The sequence below is a fragment of the Argiope bruennichi genome, chromosome 4 (assembly GCF_947563725.1).
Source record: "Argiope bruennichi chromosome 4, qqArgBrue1.1, whole genome shotgun sequence".
NCBI classification, from domain to species: Eukaryota; Metazoa; Arthropoda; class Arachnida; order Araneae; family Araneidae; genus Argiope; species Argiope bruennichi.
The window spans coordinates 90,728,378-90,750,513 of record NC_079154.1 but is presented as its reverse complement, the minus strand read 5'-3'; the positions used below and the strand labels follow the sequence as shown (position 1 = coordinate 90,750,513).

The following is a 22,136-nucleotide window of genomic DNA, read 5'->3' as shown; positions in this document are numbered from 1 at the left end:
ATAAAATGTGACTTTATTTAAAAAATCCAATAAAAATATCGAAAATTAAACCCAACGAATGAAATAAGATTGGATATTTTGCATTTTATGAATTAACTAAAGTCTCTATTGAATGAAATTCAATTTAACGAAATTTATTATTAACAAATCAAACATCGTGTTATAGAACACTGATTTCAAACGACATTTACATGTTATTTATTCTTCATTCTATGAAAAATAATTTATATTTTATAATGTTTATGTGGTTTTGTTTTGAAACATTGCTCTAATTCTCATTTGTTGAAGCTCCAATAAAATCTGCTATTAAGAAAGACGATAGTATCTAAAAGTCACGGGAATTATTGAAGAAAGTAATAGCAATCCAATTTGTTTTACTTTGTTCAAGGTGTTGAGATTGTTGAATAACCTACAGGGTGGTTATAATTAAAATTCCCCTATAAACAGCATCCTACAACGCAAACGGGTGAACTGATTGCAACGAAATTTGGTACATAGACGGTACACGAGATGCGCTCACGGAATTTCGAAAAGAAAAAAAAATGAGTTCAAAAATCTCCCCCAGAGGTTTTTTCCGCAAAAACATTACATTTAACACAATAAATGACCAAAACGGAATACAGAAACAATATTAACATTTATTGACTTATTTCTGATCACCTAGTCATCGAAGCACATTAAGTAAAGGTAAGGAAAAAAAAAAAAAAAAAAAACACCAGTACGCTGTTTGCAAAAAAAAAAAAAAAGTTCCGTTTGCAGAAAAAGAACATATTAGGACGAAACTGTGCAAGAGGAGCAGTTGTTAATCGTCTCCAAGGTGATACACGGAAAGGTGCTCCATGTGACTGACCACCCTGCAAAATTTCAAGTCAATGGACAGTGTGTTCAATACCAGATCGAAAATGATCAGTTGTGATGTTTCGCACATGAAGCGTTATGGAGTTCTTTAAGCAATTCAACTTAGCAACAAGATACTGTCATCATTACAGCCGGAAACATCGACATAAAACATGACAACGATTGCAAACGTTTCTTGCCCTAACCTGTTTTGCATAAAGCTTCTTCTTTTCAAGCATGAAAATTTCGGCATTTTTCCCCTTGAATTGACAGCTGTTCCCGGCTTTACATTTTATTACTCATAATTCTTGTTCTGGATTGTTATTATTGTTTCTGTATTCCGTTTTGGTTGTTTATTGTGTTAAATTTAATGCTTTTCCGGAAAAAGCGCCCTCTGGTGGGCATTATAGAGCTAATTTTTTTTTCAAATTTCCGTGAGCGCATGTCGTGTCTAGTCTATATTACCAAATGTCGTTGCAATCCGTTCACCCGTTTGCGTTGTAGGATGCTGTTTATAGCTGTTTGCATTGTAGGATGCTGTTAATTATAACCACCCTGTACATATCATAAGAAACTACAAACCATAAAGTTAAAAGGATATTTATGAAATTAACTTATAAAATAAATATTTCTTGAGTCAAAAACTATTAAAAAACTTAATTAACAAATAAAATTTTAATTAATAAGCTTAATTAATATAAGTATAATGATTGCAGTAGTAAATTCAGTTTTCTTTATATTTTACATTCAATTGTTGTGTTCTTTGCCTTTATGGATTTGGATTTCTTTTTTGATTTTATAGTTTTATAATTGTCTTATAGTGGTTTGGCTTGATTCAATTTTATTGCAGGTTTGTTTAAATTTGAATTTTGAAATAATATTTTGTTTATTATTGTCTAATTTTAATGTGTTTGCTTTATTGATATTAATTTTTGTCTTCTAAAAATATAAATTTTTCAGGTCACAAGGAACCAATACTTGAACGAAAGTGAAACCCCTCCTAGAAAAAAATCCCTGGTTTGAATCAGTGCCTGAGGGAGATTTTTGATAAAGTCTTCAGGCTGGATTTATCATTTTCTTCTTTTTAATTACATTTTATTTATTTTTTTGTAATTGAAACTTAATATTTATTTCTAATTGGCCACTTATTATTACTATTTTAAAGTATTATGAAATATAATGAAGATACAGACGACAACTGTGAAATATGTTAGCATCATTTAACACAATAGATAGCGAGTGTAGTTCTAAAGAAACGTTACAGATAATGTTTATTTTTACAAAAATGTAAAAAATCAGTTTTTTATAATAAATCTATAGAAATCAGATCTGAGAATATTTTTAAGTATTAGAATATGTGTTAAAATTAATAAGTAGGAGGAAGCAAGGTAAATGTTAGGTAATGTTTCGGTCTGTTTTTATTTCATTTTTCATAATTTAGTTTTAAAACTTCTATTTTGTGAATTTTCTTTAACACAAAACTTTCAAATGGAACTTTAAAACTTAATTAAATAGAGAATGAATGTCATCGTTCGTATCGTTCCATTTTCCTCAACGAAAACGCCATTTCTCTCTTTAAAAACAATTGTTATGAATTACCCTCTGAAGATGAAATAGAATCCGTAAAACAAAAGTAAAATTTTCTTTTCCTAAGTATTTATAATGCAATTCTGAAAAATTACTTCTAAACTCTTCTTAGACTCCCCCCTTCGTATAGGATCTACGAGAATAACAAAAATCTCTTCTTTTTGCATTATTCAAGGACCCACTGCAAAGCATGCAATCTCATACAGTAAGAATCCCGAAATACATTATTCAAACTGTTTTTCTTTCCTCTCGTGGGCAACGTGTTCTCATCATCTTCATCTGTGATTGAGTATTTCATGCCACGCAGTAAATATCGAACGTGTCGGGTACAAAGAACTCAGGGTGACAGATGATTCCACGGGGATGAGTTGCAGCTATAGATGGTTCGAATTTTATCAATAAATGATATATTTTAAGAAATTTAGTTCCAAGTTATTGGCATTAAAATCTTTTGAATGACACGACAGAATTGTTAATTTATGTGCTTGGTTAAGTAAGAGGGAAATGATAATGGGGGGTTATTTTAAAGAACATGTATGAAAAATGACAGAAATCTACTAGGTGGTTCTTAAATATTGCCTTCTTTTTATTTGCTATTTAAATAATTAAGAATTGTAACATTTTAACAATGTAGGTAGGTAATAGTAATTAGAATAATATTTTTTATTGATTTTTAACATGACTGGTTGGATGATATCCGTAAATAACCTTATGCGAGAAGCATGATGAAAAAATCATGAAAACGCTCTGAAAGACAGTCCGTTTGGAAAAAAAAATACCAAAGAATTAGAAATATCAAATTTGGCAATTAGGTATTGATGGTCAAGTAGATTCTAATTAAGATAAGGTTTTCCAAGATTTTAATTAAAAACTAACAAGGACTCTAATATTTTCTCTGAATATTTGTGGGTTATATCACTATACAAAATCATGCTTTTGCGTTACTTTAAAATTCAAACAGTAGCTTTACAGGGATATTTTGTCTAATGTTAGTAAATTTGAAGAACATTTTAAAATATTTTGTAGCACTGCTTTTTATTTTTTTATTTAATGCATTTATAGGCATTTATTATTGCACTTTTCCTATATTTTCTTGCACGTTGTAGCATTTTTGAAGGCATATTTTGCCTGTAGATTATCCATGTTACATTTAGTAATAAAGTTTTAAAAATAATATAAAAGCAAATGAACCAAACTGAAAGCAGAATTAGGTTATGCTGTTTAGTGCTAGAGGCTCAGATCTTCTTTCAATAAATTTTAGTTTGGTTTTAGTTATGTAAAAGTTCCATGGTGAAATAGTTTGTTGTAGAGAAAACTGCTTTGAAATGGAACTCATTATTTGAATTATGGCTCAAAATCGAGGACGATACTCACTACAACGTTTTTTATTACACAAGAAAAGGATAATTTACCTTAAACAATAGATATAAATATACGTCTGGGATTGGGTCTATCTGGTCTTTTTCATAAGGACATCTTTGCCTTTTGTCTGCCATTTTAGGGATAACTACAATTGAGGAGCATAGACATATCACAGTAAAATTATTTCAGCTTTTTTCTTTTCGTGGAAGTTTTTCTAAGTTTTTAAGCGAATCAAGAAAAATTAAGTTATAGATAATATCCCCAATTAATAAATTATTAGAATCAAAATTTACAAGTAATTTTAATTTTGAATTATCTTTTAATAATTAATCCCTTTTTAAATCAAAAATACTAACTGGTCAGTTTCTGGATATGAAGGATGATTTGAAACTTATGAAACTAGCTACTTTGGGCGACAAGCCTGTTCGACGAGATTTTGGCTTTCCTGATTATTAAGTTATAAATATGGAAAGCTATCCCAAGATATCTAACCCCGATCGGAAACAATAAAAAAAAAATCCTTTATTTCTTTGGTAGGATTAAAACGAATAGATTTAAATAAATATTGATTGCGAATGTCATGTTGTCTAAATAACTGATGTATAGCAAAGAATAATCTAATTTCTCTTCTAATGTATGGGGCATTGAGTAGAGGATTTTTAAAACGCTAAGCAAAGTACAAGAACATCATAACGACGTCGTGTCCGTGTGGGAAGGGGGGGGTGAAGCAGCCTCTGAGGGTAAAGACCCCTGAACATCTGAGGCCAGAAGTCTGACTCCTGGCTCATACGAAGATGACACTTACTTGTACAATTCTTTTTTACAGGAGGATGGGGGGGGGGTTCTTTCACACTCCTCACAGGGTGAGAACAGCCACGCCCGAACCAGGATTCGAACCCGGGACGCCCAAATCATGTGGAAGACGCTCTACTCCTAGGCCAGAACGCCAACAGAGAAACATCATCAAACAAAATAAATGATGACAGTGACTTCACATTTCTAATTTTCAGTGTCTAGCAGTGTGGAGTGGTAGAAGTATCCATAAAATGATAAAGTTTAAGCAATATAATCCTAAATTAAATCATTTTTATTCTACCTCACTCATCAACATGCCCTGGTCTCTTAATCATATATAAATAGATAATTTACATTCATAATAATATAAATAGGTGTCTAAACAACTGAAATGTAGTATAAATAGTTTTTTGCGTAATACTTTGAGAAAAGAAAAATCTATGAATATGAAGTTTAATAACATATTTTTAAATAAAATATGCCAGTAATCAGTAATGAATTATTCCCATCTTACTTCGATATCCGGGTAAAATTGAATGATAGCTCAGGTGGCATCCTCGTCATCTGACAAAATTGTAAGATTCTGCCCTAAATATCCTATTGATACTTCAAAACGGGATATTAATATAATTAAGATAAGCTAAGTTTATCATTTTATAGCTATTAATAAAATTTACGTTCTCGCTTCAACTCACTTTATAAACGAATATGTGATTCGTTTATAAACGGTTTACCTAATCAAACTTTTAAATCTTTCTTCTAAATACAATCTAGGTTATATTAAAATTTGATATCTTTCAATACAATAACATAAAATGATTTAAAACAATCTGTAATCAATTAATCTCTTAACCTGGTAATTAGAAACATTGCTAATATCAGAACAGCAAAATTTAAATAGGAGAATAATTTTAATGAATAACTAAATAAAATTTATTTGAATTCTATCAATATTTTTTTATTAAAGGTTCAATTTTAATTTTCAAGCGATCATAACATTTTCAAACGAAAAAAAAAATGCGCATATGTAGTCTTAGCGACTTGTTATAGAAAAATAAAACTAAAATCAAAAAGAACAGACGAAGCAAAATATATTTCAAGAAATCATCAAACTTTCTTAAAGTTTTAGGATTAGTTTCTACTTTTCAGTTGCCCCAGGATCAAAGAAATCTTTTCGGTAGAATTGATTCAAGTATAAATCTTGCTCAGTAGTTTTATACTAAACGAAAGCAAGAACTTTGGATAAAGATGCAAGGAATTTATTTTATTCTTTTTTTTAATCCGGGCAAATTGAATTTTTAAAATAAATGCCCATTTAATTTAATGAGGAAAAAAAGATAGGTACAAAAGTCTGTTGTATTTTTCAGAGTTCCCATATATATTTACGAAAGTACATAGTATTTTAGAAGACTATTAAAAATGCAGTAATATATCTAGTAAGAAGTTATCTTCCTTTGAATGCAATTTATTTTATAAGTTGTAAACAATTTTAAAGAAAGCAATAGATTTTTCTGAAGAAAATATTTTTTTTTTATAAAAGCCATTTTTGACTCGATATTTTGAAATTATATATCGTTCAAATAAAATTTTTTTATAATTTAATTGAAAAATTATTCTTTAAAACTTGTTATGAATACTTTTGAATTTAATGAAAGTAATTTTCTTTTATCATTTCGAAAATATGTATATTTTGAAAGATTCTTTAAGTGCTAAAGTAATTGAAAAATGTATATGGGTAAAATAGTTAGGTAGGAAGATGTTTAAACATATTTTATGATTTTCATATGTGATTTTAATAATTTGTTTAATTAATAAATATTTCAAAATGTATTATATTTTAAGTAAACCGGTTGATGTCAGACATGAGAGCTACCAGATTAACGATATAATCTCATTGGTAAATATTCATTTAGAAAATGCTTTTTTGTAGCAAAATTTAGATTTAATATATTAAATAAATTTATTACATTGCATGTATAATATATTGCATATATTATAATAAAAAAACATAGATTCTTATAAAAAATTAATCATACATAGAGAAATTAATATTTGTTTGTCTTTAATATAAATCCACGGTTTTTGCTGGATCTCTAAGAAATTTGGCCATATTCTCTTTAAGGCAATATAAAGGTAATATTAACATTTTCAAATTCCAAAAATTAATTTAAAAATAAAGCATTAAGTTTTAGTTTATCAAAAACTTTTTCCAGAAATACCATCTCAATAAAATAATTTTTTACAATATATTAAAATTAAAAAAATTACTTTTTTATCATATCATCTCATTTCCATACGCATTTTTCTTTTATTTTCATAAATTTTTGAAATTTAATTTCATGCATAATCAGTTACAATAGTTTTTATGTTGGTATTTAAACCAGTCATGCAATGATGTATTTTTCTCATTGCTAAAATTAAAATAAAAAGTCCTTTTTTTCAGCATTAACTTCAAAATATAGATTTCACGTCCACTTTTTTCAAAAATATCCAATAGTTTAAGTAATGGATAGTGACAACACTAACTTCTACACGAAAACACGAATATACAGTAGCAAATCCCAATTGTAATAAGTTGTAATAAATACCATCCCCCACATGTAATAAACACTAGCAGAAAATTGCTATTAAACAACTGCAACAGTACAAAAAGTTCAGTGGGAAGTCTCTGAAAATTAACGCTCCAACGACAGACTTCGTTCAACTATTCTTTCTAGACTTAACCACTCACTACATTCACTCACGGCTGTACACCTTCACTTCTTACAGCATACGTGATAAGGCGTCGAAAGTTTAATAAGGATATTGTATCTTTTCTGATAATCGATATATTGCCAATATTCCAATGTTTCAAAAACTTTAATTTTCTCGCGAAATTCGTCAAATGGCCGCCAAATTTGTCGCCAAGACATGGGGTCATCGGTCCAACATTCTATTCGTTAAAGTTATATATGAAACTCTCGTCTTTACCATGAAAGTAACTGTGTACTATACTGTACAGGAAAGAAATAATAAAAAATCATAATAATGTACAATTTGTAATTGACTGATTCTGTTAAATTTATATATTTTAACCTTTCCAAATAATAAGATGAAATTTTAAATGCATTCTTCCTATTTAAAAGTTTCGGCAGGACAATCAATATTTCGGATGAACTAGCTGATCATCAAAGGAGGTTAGTTTATAATAAATTATTCAAAATTTGGACCAATTCTTTTCGCTGCCTACATGCCATCAGCATTCAATGATTTATTTTCTAGCTAGCCAGTTCCTTTCTATCCCTGTTGAAAGCGCAGGATTATTGAAATGCCTTATTTTTGAAAATCTGTCATTCCATTATTTGTCATTCTAAAATACTTTTGAAGATGAAAAAGTAATATAGAACTTGATGAATTTACTTAATTTATTTATATATATAAAATATAGTCATATTTGTATTGCTGTTTCTTAAAAATAATTCACTATTAAATTACTATAAGGACAAATTTATTCTTTATCAACTTGAAAAACTATTTACTAGATTTCGAAAACAAATATGTATTCGATGAATTCTTGGAAAATTCTCACAGCTTTCTCTCTTTCTTCAAAACAGGAAAATTATCTCTTTTCCTAAAACCAGGAAAAATATTTTGATCCCTTTTTTATGAATCCCTTCTTGGCTTATTATTCTAAGAAGTTTGCTTGTTTTGAGGAATTCGATTTCATTTCATGCGAGGCATCAGAGCATTATGCCTAAGAGATGGAATCTTGTAAGATCAATAAAGCTGATCTATAAACAGAAACCTAATAACTGCATGAGATGGTGAAATGCAGTTCAATATCTTTCGCAGTTTCGGTCTTTGATGGCATCAAAAAGAAAAAAAAAAAAAGAACACGATAATAAGAAAACCACAAAATATTCCTGGAAAGCTCAATATGATTATTTATAAATAGATTTGATTTGTAATGATCTTCAACATTGCTGATAAAGAAAATTAATTGACTTTGGAGGTCATATATAAACTACAGTAATATCCTAATTTTATGTTAATTCATTTAATAATGCCTCATGATATTTTGTTATATTTTTTCAACATTATTTGCACGAACTATGGATGGGAGTTTAATTTATTTTCAAAAAATTTCAAAGTATCTTTTGCCAAAATAAATTTAAAATGTTACTATTTCAATAAATGCATTATTTTGCCATATTTCCTAATGTCTTTTGAATCTAATTTGAAATGAAATTAGTTTTCTCCATTTTTCACTTCCAACATATTTTTGTTTTGTAAAACTTTAAAAAAGTTTGTTAAAGCCAACATACATAACTGCAATTCTTTATGCACCTACGTGGTTCTTTAGATTCAGATAATAAATAATTGAAAGATAATTAAATTCAGATTCATATAATCATATAATTGAAAATTTTATTTAAAAAAAGTTTGGTTAATAAGATTAGCATATATATACTTTAAAAAAAATGGGTCATGACTGGAATTTCATGCTTACACGAACTCCATGCAATCATAATTACAGAAAAAATATGTGCATTTAATCTTCTAATTATAAGTTGTTTTTCGCGATATTTTCACTTTACTTCGATATATTTTATTATTCCTCATGAGTCATCACCGCATCTATTATTTAATGAAACATTTAGAATAGTTAGAATTTCTTTATTAAAATGAAATTTATTTTTGAAAATTATGTAAAAAAATATTTTCTTTGTTAAAAGTGCCGAACAGCCGAGAAAGTTTGTACTATAACTGAATCGGCAAAATTAAAAAATATTTTTAATATGTTGTAAAAATATGTCACTTAAAGTTATATTTGGGAGTTATATTGGGGGAAAAAAGCAAAAATCTCACTAAAGTTTTATTTAAAATTTCACAAAAATCTTTTCTAGATTTATATTTTCATCTTCAAAAATATATTAATGCCAAGCCTGATACCAATCTAACAGTCTGGTCTGCAGATCTATCTACCGATAGATTTATTTACCAGACTGTTTGATTGGTCTAACTGTCTGGTCTGCGTAGCGCCAATACACATTCTTATTCACACATATAGTACATTCTTCTTTGTTATAAATAAAGATAATAAATTTTGGTAACGAAATTATTGGAAATATATAGTAATTCTTTTATATCTAAATAAAGTGGAATCTAGTTAGTTCTAAATATTTATGCATTCTAACCTAAATATTTAGAGCTGAACAAATACAGATACAGTTACAAAAAAAAGTTTGAAAATGCAATTTATCGTTTTGAAGAAGAAAAACAATGCTTCGACTAGTTTGAGAGAGTAATTTGTCTTTGATGGTTTCCTCACCCAACTTTTTGAAGTTTCTGAAGATCGTAAAATAGCAATTATTCAAATGATATCATTTTATCAGGCTGCGTTTGCTATTATTTCTCTGGCAATGTTATCAGTTTTGTTAACTTTGTTTTTTGAGGGGTAAATGTTGTTTCTGATAAGAAAGGAGTGATTAATGGTTTTCGCCTCATTTTGTTTCCACCGCTCACTTAAACAAAGCACCTTAGTTTTGTAATACATGCAGATAACTTTGAGGCTAATTTGAGTTCCCAAAAATTTTCCAAAAAAAGTTTATTTAATGAAATTTAAAAATTCAAAATACAAGCCATTAGACACAGAAATGAGATAGCAAAAATTGTATAATTTAGGTGAATTCAACTATATATATATAGTTGACATATAAATAAGCATTTTCTGGCTTGTATTAAAAAGAATAATGCGGTCATCTGGGATAATAGTCAATGACTGGAATATTTATGCATCAGGGATCTGCACATGCATGATTTATGATGGAGATATTATGAGAGCTCGAAATATTAAAACTGATAAGAGATAAGACTGATAAAAAGCTCGATTGCTAGCTAAAACTGATAAGAGAGCTCGAAATATTAATATTAGCGGAGATTGCTCATTCAATCCGAGGTAAATAGCAAAATTTATTTATCCTTATGTAAAACAAGAATTAAATTTTAATGTGCGTGAAGTCATTTTTTGCACCAAAAGAATTTTACATAAAATAAGCTTTAGCTGATTTCTTTTTGGCACAGTGTGACAAAGTTTGACCCTCCTTCCACTAAAATCAGCTAAGTCAATCAAGAATTCGAAAGGCCTTAAAAATAACAATCAATATGTCGAAATAGTGGTCATCATTCTAAATATATATCTAAAAAAAAAAAAGATTAATTCTTCATCGTAATTGACTTAACTTGCATCTTTTGAACCCACTCCTAAACTCTTCATTTCTGGTTTTCTTTCATTTCCCTTTATTAGTTCTTATTTGCTTTCCTTTGCTAATTAATTCAACTATGTAACAACATTTTTTACATTATTCTATCACAGCATTATATTGTTAGGTGAGGAGGTAAAAAAACCTTTCGGTTCAAGTACTCCTTTAACATCCAATGAAATCGATAAATCGGCTTACTAATAGGGCAAAAGGTAGTATGCGGTTATGTTTACGTAGTGAAAGAATCTCGGCTTTGAAGTCTAGAGTTCGAAACTTAGAGTTGTCACCGAGATACACTAAGCCCGTGGGCTTATTGAACATTAAATCCGGTGAAATGAGTTAAGCGTCTTAACTTTTGTGTAGTGTAGAAACTTGAGAATTGGGAGCCTTATCAAGCTTTATTCTCACTAAAATAAGAGAAATTTCCAGAACTTATCATCATATAATTTCTGGATATACACAGAAGTTGAAAAAAAGATTAAGGGGAAACAAAGATTTACCATTACGATACTATCAATCCAGCAATACTTTTCTCCCTTCGACTTTTTGCATGCTTCTAGAAAATGAATTTTTCGCTTGAGACTTGATGACCACATCTACAGTATGAATCAATTCTACAATTTTGGTGTTAAGGCTGCAGTTTATTTTATGATATGTTAGAAAAATGGTGGAAATGACTTTCGAAGCATTAATAATAATAGCTGGTAAATACGAGGAGAATGTAGAAACTAAATTCAGGTTAAGCAATTTTAGAAAGGAAATGATTATTAGAAAAACACTTTTATTGCATGATGAAGTACAATATTTCGCTCATTTTTCAACATTACCACTCATGATACGAGGAGGGCATAAAAAGCTTGTACCCCATTTTGATGAATATTTGAACATGAGTGGTAATGTTGAAAAATGAGCGAAATATTGTACTTTATCATGCAATAAAAGTGTTTTTCTAATAATCATTTCCTTTCTAAAATTGCTTAACCGGAATTTAGTTTCTACATTCTCCTCGTATTTACCAGATATTATTATTAATGCTTCGAAAGTCATTTCCACCGTTTTTCTTACGTATCATAAAATAAACTGCAGCCTTAACACCAAAATTGTAGAATTGATTCATACCGTCGATGTGGTCATCAAGACTCAAGCGGAAAGTTCATTTTCTAGAAGCATGCAAAAAGTCGAAGGGAGAAAACTATTGCTGGTTTATTACCATCAATGCTTCGAACGTCCTTTTCATCTTTTTTTTCAATAAATTGTCAAATTAAGAGAATATGAATAAAGGGCAGATTATAATTTTTATCCTCTGCAAACATCGACCAATAAATGTTTTGATGTACATCTAAGTTGAATATGATATGGTTCTTTATTGATTGCTAGGCATTTTTATAGATGACTTTAATTCTATATGAAAAAGTTTTATATTTGTTCATAATAACAAACTTTATTTGAAATGATAATAACTAAAAATATTATTAAATATGAAGTAAGGTAAATTTTTTTTTGAATTTTCTATTACTAAGTAGCAATAAATGAAAAATTCAAAATTTAATACAATCCTCTAAACTATTAAAACACAAATAAATTGAACAAACATTTTAAAATTGATTTTTTTTGAGATCATGAATTGATAAATATTCCACAAGAATTATAATTCCAAATATTTGATGAAAACGGTTATTTTCACTTTATATAAAAATTCCTGAAAATAATGAGCTTTGAATAATTAATGTACCTAAATAGGCATCAAATCAAATCATGCTTGATGTCAAGATTTATAGCTACGAAATGACAATCGCGCGCACTTACAAAAGAATCAATAGGAATTTTAATTATCATATATTCACATTCTCTAGTATTAATATTATAGAATTTGGTATGCAATAATATAATGAGACATATTTGAGAAATACATATTTAAAAAGACATAAAATTTGCTATTCATAAGCCAAATGTTGCTTCTTTAAAATTTAAGGAAGTTATATTATTTTTTTCTAATCCGTGCTCATTGAATCATTTCGAAAAATTAATTTAATTAATTATCTATATTTATTTAATTACATTGAAATTTTTGAAGGATAAACAGAAAATTTGCAGTTCAAATTATTGAATATTCCAAAAGTATTTACATTTCATTATTGTGATAAAAATATTTTAAACCTGTTTTAAAATAAATATCTCTCTTTTCGAGCCATTTGTAATTAATGTCATCGCTATTTGATTATTCAAAGAATTAATCAATAAATTAGGCTTCTAATTTTAAAAAGGTCAAGATACAGAGGAAATAGCCTTCAGACAAACTTTCATTATAATAAGAATGAAAAGAAGTTCCTATGCTTATTTGAGTAGTCTAAGGAGCCATTATAACAATTAAGTTTTGAAGAAATATGACTTATTTTGATTTCTCTAAAAGCAATTTTCAAAGACTTTAGCGCATTAATTTAAAATGAAAAAAGACGAGAAAATTTTCAATTAAGACGCAAGGATAAGATTTCAGAGATATTTTGAAGATAAAAAAACAGAAAATGTTGGAAATGCAGCTTTGGAATTTCTTCGTTCTTCGCAGAATTTTTTAATTATACCCTCTTCTTCTAGGTCAGTATTTTTGGATAAATTCTTTTATCACGAATTCTTCCAATCCTTATTAATGATAAAAATTAAATAATTTTTTCCTGAATTTTTTTTTGCTAAAGAAAGTACAAAAAATTTGGGCTTTGTGTCATTTTTTCTAGAGTTGATTTCTTGTGTGTATTAAAAAAATATCAATGCATATTAAAATACTCGTTAGGGTTAAAAAAGCTGTTTTAGTATGATTTCTTCCAATCATTATTAATGATTAAATTTAAATAATTTTTTCCCGGAAATGTTTTTTGCAGAAGAAAGTACAAAGAATTTGGGCGCTATTTCAATTTTTTATGAAGTTTATTTCTTGTACATGAAAAATATCAATATTCTTAAATTATATTCTATTACTATTATATTATATTAAAATTCTCGTTACAATTAAAAATATCAACCTGTTTAAGGAAATACTATGAGTATGTTATATAATTACACATATGTCTGAAAGCATAAATACATAAAGATATAATATGTCAATAAAGTGATCCATAGAATATGCATAAGGGTTAATTTCAAGCAATTCTTTAAGCTATTTGTTAGCAAAATAAAATAAAAAATATTATAATAAATGCAAAAAAATTAAGTTTCCTTCAAAAAGTTTACAAATAAAAAAGAAACTGCATTAAATAATCACAAGAGCAAATACTGATTTAGTAGATTTAGATAAATATCTTCAGAAATTTTCAGTTATTACTTTCTCAGATACGTAATAAAGAGAAAGTTAATCGTCTAAAAATTCGAATGCCAGATTTTGTTGAATCTCTACGTTTTAAATCTCTCTTTTAAAAAATACATTGAAATAAAATGTCCGTCTGACTGTCTATGACAAAAATAACTAAAAAAAAATGGATTAAAATTTGGTATCCGGTCTTTTCACCAAAATAAAAGATTTCTATCAAATTTTATGTAAAATCTGTTCAGAGGAAGTCCGACTGTCCGGCTGTTCAAACATAAGTAACACGATAAAACTACAAAACGAAGAGAGCTAGATAGAAAAGATTTGGTGCACAGATTTAACATCTACTGTGTAGACACCTATCAAATTTTGAGTCATATTCAACAACGGGTTGACTATCTATCTGTCTATATGTTTAGAAATAAGTAATCGCAATTATTCAAATAAATAAAATTTGGTAGGACAACTTGTGACTGCATGTGCAGTATTGTGTCAAATTTTCATTTCAATCGGTTGAGAAAAACTTACTTAAAACACAAATTCAATTTTTGGATACTATTAACCCTATTTTTATGCAAATAACTCGCCAAGGAGGACATGATATATTTAGTAAAAATGCAAAATTCATGCCAAAGGTTAATATTTCGTGCTTATTGACGTCAGTGCCATGTAAGGCGATCGCTGGCATGACAAATTAATTATAAAGTAGGCATAAAAGTTTTAGGATATTAGTCATTTTAAGATAATAGCTATTTAATTGTTTTAGCAATCTCTAGGAATTAAAAAATGATCACTATTATCCTTCTATAACATTCACACTTTTCCAGGCATTTTATTAAATATCACAGTTAAACATTTACTAATAATTTTACAGTAATCATTAGTGTCATTAATTTTACTTACCAGCTATCACGTACACGTGTGAAACCAGATGAGCGCCTATTCTCCTTGCTGTAACACGACTCATCAAACTCAAGATCAGTACAACCGCTCCACATCCTTGAAGAACACAACCAGCTCCATATAGGACACAAGTTCCTTGCCAAGAACTTGACGGAAATCTGGTGACTCCGAATCTATGACAGTGGAAGTCCGTCTGGTGCAAGTCTCTGTAACAGACATTGAACATACCCAAAGTGTACACCAGGGAAGACCGGTCGTAGGTCAGGATGGAAAGTTCATTAGATGACAAGGTGTTGTTCTCTCGAACGAACCATTCCGTTTCCACGAAACCGATGGTGCAGGTGAGAGTGACTAGAATTGAAAGCATTGTCCACAGAGCTGTTACTGTCCATGAGGTTTTCCACCTTTCCATGTTGTCATAATGTTTGTGTTCGATAAGTTCCTTGGTGAAACTGCACCATAAGGGTGTCCGCAGGACAACGTAGTCGCTGGAAGATATTGATTCAGTTCGATCCATTTGGAAATATTCCACAACTTCTTTATACATAATTGAAACAGAAGTTTCTAGCAGATGGGAAAAGTCTTTAAGGAGTCAGATGGCATGTGAGTTTTTAAGTAATTTTTTGGTGTAATGAGCTCCTAATCAACTACCAAGTCTTTCATAAAAAATTCAGCTATTTACACTTTTTTTGAGTAAAGTTTTTCTTGAATATGTTTTATGCCACATCGAAGAATTTTTCATGCCTCAGTAAACCAATGAAATACTCACACATTCTTTTTAAGCGAAATTCTTATATTTTCACAATTAAAAAATAATTTTAATTGTTTTCTTTGCTATTGCAGTCAGAAAGTCAGAGCTTTAAATTTTTTCAATGCAGAATTCATGAATAAAATCGATAGAATTATAATTTATTGCTCATTTTTTATACACGAATCCTAACTAAAATATATTATTTTTAGTATATTTCTGATTTGATAATAGTTAATTATACTTAAATTTTATTCAATAAAATATAAAAAAAACAAAGTTTTGTAAGTAACGATATGCGCTATCTAAAATTAGTTACAATGTACAATTGCCACTATTTAAATTTGATTAAAAGATTTATTTTAATTAAAAAATTAAAAAAATTAAAAGAAATAAAAAAATTAAAAGTAAATTTTATGAAAACAGTGCAAGTTCAATTAAACAAATCTAAAACGATCAAAAGAAGATAAACATCAAGTCACAAGAAGTTACTTTCTCAAAAAACTTATTCTGATTAAAAAGTTATAATTATATTAAATTTTCAGCAAATAAACATTTGCGAACAAATAGAATTTAAATTAGTGAAAAGAACAAAGGTGCCTTTGCCTTTATTTCTGCAATCTCCTTATAATCCTTTTAATGAGAAAATGCCTTTAACGTTCGGGCGAACAATTCCGAACACTGAGTGCTAATTTTGGTAATTGTGCTTCAGCAATAGAAAAGGATTAAAACTGTTTGCCTCTCGCCAAAAGCAAGTCGACTCACAAGTGTTAATGAGCAATTATGAAGCATTAGAAGGGCCACAGAGGATTTAGCAAACTGTTGCTAATGATGTTGGGCTAAAGTAGTTGCTGTGTCAACAACAGATTATGTGTCGCATCTTTTGATGTAAATTTCTGTTTTCGTGAAGATTATTCTTGGGAGAAATTATTGTTTTCTAAAGAAAAAGAATTATTCATTTGTTGTTTGAAGAACAAGGATTGTAGCGAGATTTTGTTTAGAGAAGCTTTCTTTATCGTTGACAAAAATAATTATTTTCATTTAAATTAATTTTTTTTCTGTAACTTGTAATGAGTTGAAATAAAAATTCTATTTTGAAATACTTTTCTGATTGGAATATTTTAAAATAAAAATTTAAATTAAAAGTGAATTACATTTTAATTTTATGACTAATGATAACGTTAAATAAAATAATACGTTTGATTTAAGAAAATTTTTACGGAATAGCAAAATTTATGCTAATATGCAACACATGGATTAAATTATTAAAATTCTTCTTAAAATAATAAATTTAAAATTCCAATTCCTGATTTTAATTTATTCCTTAATATATAAAGTTAATTTTCATTTTAAAAATTTAATTATGTGTCTTAAAACGAATTCATTATTTAAAATTTAAGACGTGATTATAATATTATAGAATAATTTCAAATTTCAAATTTTCATTTGTGTAATTTCTCAACATTTGGAAAACGAAGCTTTTGTTAATAAATTACAAGTTTATAATTTTAAAATTTTTTTAAAATTAATTAAAAGATAATCAAATGAATGTATCAAAATTAAATTTAATTGTTTTCTTAGTCTTCTTAATTATTTAGTACAATTGTATGGTTATCTTTAATTTTTAAATTTAAATATTAAGCACAGTTTTTATTAAATCATTATTTAGAAATAAAGGGATTAAAATCATACCTGTTCCAAAAAATGGATTAGAACGGCAAATATCTATTCTATAACTATGTATTTACCTTTAATAAATGTAGAAATAAATCCAAATGCAATGTCCTCTATTAATGGATTATCAATTTAGAAATATTCTGAAATTCAGATCTGCACTTTTTTTGTTCCACTAAATTAAAAACTTTCTAAAATTTAAAATAATTCTTCGAATTATGGCATTGAAATAGTTCAATATCTTCGAATTAAATCTTTGCAGGATAAAATTTTTTTTCAAAAATATAAAAGAAATGTCCCACTTCTCTCATTCACGTGGCAAAACATGACTCTGCTTCAACCATCAAAGCGACGACTGCTTCTTGCCGTTCTCTTTCATCCATTGGTGGACTTCGGCCTGTGTTAACTCCTCTTATCCGAGTACTTCAGAGCTTGGCGAGATTCAGAAAGTCGCCAAGTTAGCAACCGTAGTTATTCCAGTCATTTGTATTCTTGATTTTAGTCCAATTAAAAATTCTAGTTAAATTTTGTTTCGGAAAGAATAGAAAGTTTTCTCCAGTTTGAAAATTTTCTTAATTAAAAATTGTTTTAACAGGACGATTAAAATTCATTAATACTTTTTGAAACTTTTAAAAGAAATAGTCCCAGAAGATTAAAGAAGTGTTTTCAACTAAATAATAGAAGGAATTATTTTTGATAAAAATATCTTGTTTGTATTCAATAAAATGTAATATAAATGCAAATTCCGATCAAATTATATACTTTTTTTGTAAACTAATTGTAAGTACTAGAATGATTTTAAAAGATTTATCCTATTAAAATTTAATGCATTATTTGCATTTTTTAACCAAAATTTAATGGAATATTTTAAATTTGCATTTATAAAAATTTTTCTTTGCACTTGGTGCACCATTATTTATTTTATTTTCATCAATAAAAATAATATCATACATTGAAGCTTGATTATTTTGTCAAAATTTGAATATTTGTTCGACTATTCTTTATACAAAAATAAAGTTGTAATTTACGTTTTTCTTAATTCTGTTATACAGAAATTAAGAGCATAATTAATTACTTAAAGTTTTAAAATACTTCCCAGATAGAAATTGAGTTTTAGTGGTTTTGAAGGCTTAATTATATTCAGAATAAAATTTTTTCTTTGCTTTCTAGATTAGAAGTTTAAACAATGCATTAAAAAAATATTTACTCATTTTTTTATATTTCATTTACAAAATGTAATTTGTTCTATATTTTTTCAATTTTGAATTGAAAAAGTGAAATGGATGGATTTTAATCTGTTCACATGTATTTATATATTGAAAGTTCTATATATGCAGTTAATTTTGTTTATTTTAGAATGCCTTTTTATCAGTATATTTAGAAAACCTGTTTACTTTAGAATAGTTATATTCTTTCAGTTACATTTAATTTCAATAAAACATAGAAATTAATTAAAATTTTAGAAAAAAAGTAAGTGATTAAAGAATTTAAGTAAATCTTGAAATACATTTAAACGAAGAAAAAAATGTTTCATCTTTAATTATAATATACAATGTGATAATCTTATTGAGATGAATGAAGCAATTGATGTATTCACTGTCTCAAGCATTTTGTTTGTCTTTCTGTGAATCTGCGGTAGCAAAATTGATAAATTTCTATGTTTATTAATCTTTTCGAACAGATTAATAATTGAATCCCTTTAGAGTTAATTGTTTTATATTGACAATGGATACTCTTAGCAAATTATATGGCAATATGACATATATGAACATTCTATATGGCAAGTTGTTGGATCTAAACATTGTTGGATATAATGCATAGTTACTTCTAGGTTTATAAATTCCCAGGGAATAAAAGAATTTTTAGAACTTTGATAAAAGTCTTTAATTGAAAATTAACCAAAATGTTAAAGTTTCGTTTCTGTAATTACAATTGCCGAAATACTATTTTTTTCCAATTAAAAAAAAGCTTTTTAGTGATAGTAATTTTATTTTGATACTAATTTTTCAAATTTTTAATAAATTTCAGCATTTTTTTGGGAAATATTTCACTCTACACGTTTTAATGCTTTAATTACTAGATTTAAAAGCATGCGCGAATCGAGACGGTAATAAATACTTGTTTTGTGCACACGTTATCATGTATCTACGAATGAATTTTTAAAATAATGTCAATATATACGAATCAAACATTTATTGCAAGACATTATTATATCCTTAAAGAGGTAAAAAAAAAGAAAGAGGTAAAGATTGAGTTAAAAAAACATATTAGCAATTTGTATTGAAAGAAATAATAAGATCTGTGAAAAGTTTTTTTTTCTTTTTAAAAGTCTTTCATACTTTTTATATGCCATTTTTTTATTTCTATATTCTTATTTTAAAATTGTCTAATTATGAATTTGTTTTCTAATTCTAATTTCATATCTACTTTAAAGCAACGATTTTAATCATATTGCAATTAAAAAGTGCTAAATTTCATGGATAGAAACCTCATATACGATACTTTATTTCATCCATGAATTCTTATATTGCAAAATTAAATAACTGATTATTCAAAGAATTAAATTTGACTATAATATTCATATTGAATTTTATGTAGCAGAAAGTGATAACTGCTTTCAAATTTTGGTTTAAATCATTAATTGTTCTTTCTTCCCGTTAAAGTAATCATGTAATTTTTTAAAATAATATTTTTTTGTATTTGAATTTTAAGATGGAATTCGCTGCATTAAATGGATCTAAAGATTTATCAAATCGAAATTTTAAGCAAAAAATAAGAATAATATAAATTTATAAAGAGATTACTCCTTTAGAGTTTCACGGCTTCTAAATATTGCGTTCTGTAAAACCATTTTTCGTACTTAGTGATTCAAATGAAAGGGAAACAAACTTTCTTTGTGAAAGAAGTTGTCATCTCTTAATCCCATGTGCTTGAATGTATGATTTTAAAATATAATACATTCTCAGAAGTCCTGTTTTTATTCTTAACCTATCCATCTATTGAGAGTTTTGTGAACAATAGAATGCGCATTCCCTCACCTCCTCCCAAAGAAAAAAAAATCTAAGCTCTATTCTTCATCGCAGTTTTTAAAGATATTGCCAACGTTGTCATTCTTTGTGAAGATAGCGTTGTTTTCAGGTCACCGGATATCATAATAGCGGATGTACTTTTTTTGTAGATAAACGTTGTTCATTTTCCTCTGAAATTTCAGGTTTCCTTTTTTGATAGCTTTCTTTGCCCTAATAGCTAACATTTCCCCCTTTTTTTAGACATTAGGACAAGAGATAAAATATAACCAAAAAGAAATTTATCTTAATAATAATCCAGGAAAATACACACACACACACAACACAGTGGTATAAAATATGCCTTTTCACGAACTGACTGAGTCATCTGCATTCTAATTAATTAAGGCATGCCATGATTGAGGAATAATAAAGCAAGAATGGGGGGAAAATTTTAGTAATCTGTATTATTTCAAAAAACTGGCGCACTGATATGCTTTTTATCTACCAATCTATCATTGCAATAGAAATGGAAAGGATTTCTTGGAAGGAATACACATGAGGATCAATTTTCTCTAAAGTCCTTAAGGAAAGCATCGTAAAATCCTATGTTGAAGCAAAATTGAATTTCTGCGACAGGTGCAACTTAGAAGCTTTCAATTCGTTTAACCCACAGAAGTTGCCCTCCTACCCATTTACTAGGAGGGTAAGAATCACAATCACCATTTACTAATGCCCATTTTGAGACACAGAAACTTTCTGGTCTATTGCGTATGATCTGGAAGGAGTTCATTTCATCAAGATAGGGATGAGAGGAAAGTAGAAGAAGGGGACGTTTTATTTTCTCAAACAATTCTGTAAATTTCGATTCTCAGCAGAATTGAACGAAGGATATAAATAATAAATGTTTATAATCCACACACTATATTTATGAAAAATAGTTAATTGTAGTATCATATGGGGCTAAGTTCATGCATAAGTTTCGAATTAATATAAAATGGTCTCGAAATGTCAAATGAAAAAAAAAGAAAAAAAAAAAGAACTGAAATTGAATTGGACGAAGAGTAATAAAAAATTCTAAAAATGCACTTGCCTTATTCACTACACATCACCTCTCTGCGGAATAAAATCATCCAATAAGGAATCATTTATCCCGATTTGAGCAATAACTGATAACTATCAGTTTAAAATGTTTACTTTAGAAAAATTTCAAATTTTTTTATATTTTACAATATTTTATTTATTGTTGATGGATATTTATAAGCATTAACAATTTCATCAGCATTTCCAATTTCTTACGGAATCTAGTTAGAATTTTCAAAAGTATTAGTGTTGTTAGTTAAATACTTCATTTTAATTAGTTTAATCGTCAAGTGCTATGTTTGTTTTTACTGAACCAAATTCATATTTCTGAAGACATGCAAAGCTATTTTAGTATTAATAATTAACAGAAGCTGTAACCATACAGATGGAAAAATAATTAACAGTTGTAATTAGTCTTTTAAGACTCACAAATCCTCTTATGATCGGCAGTGCTGAAGAATTAAAAAAAATATTCTTAAGCCTCTAACATTTCTTTCATCCATGAATGAATTCTTGACTCTTACTATTGATTACACTCAGTACTTAATCTGCCGGAAAAGAATTCAATAAAGATTCATCTACAACATTTTCAGTTGCTTTCAAAC

General features: G+C 27.8%; 1 protein-coding gene across 1 annotated transcript in view; it reads right to left on the bottom strand.

Annotated features, from left to right (window-relative positions):
* LOC129966679 (LHFPL tetraspan subfamily member 2a protein-like) overlaps positions 1–15,921 on the bottom strand; it is a 52,859-nt gene extending 36,938 nt beyond the window's left edge. The window contains exon 1 of the mRNA XM_056081194.1: positions 15,022–15,921. Coding sequence (XP_055937169.1) covers positions 15,022–15,568 — 547 coding nt within the window. The 5' untranslated portion in view covers positions 15,569–15,921. The remainder of the gene's footprint in view (positions 1–15,021) is intronic.
* Between the last annotated feature and the right edge of the window lie 6,215 nt (positions 15,922–22,136).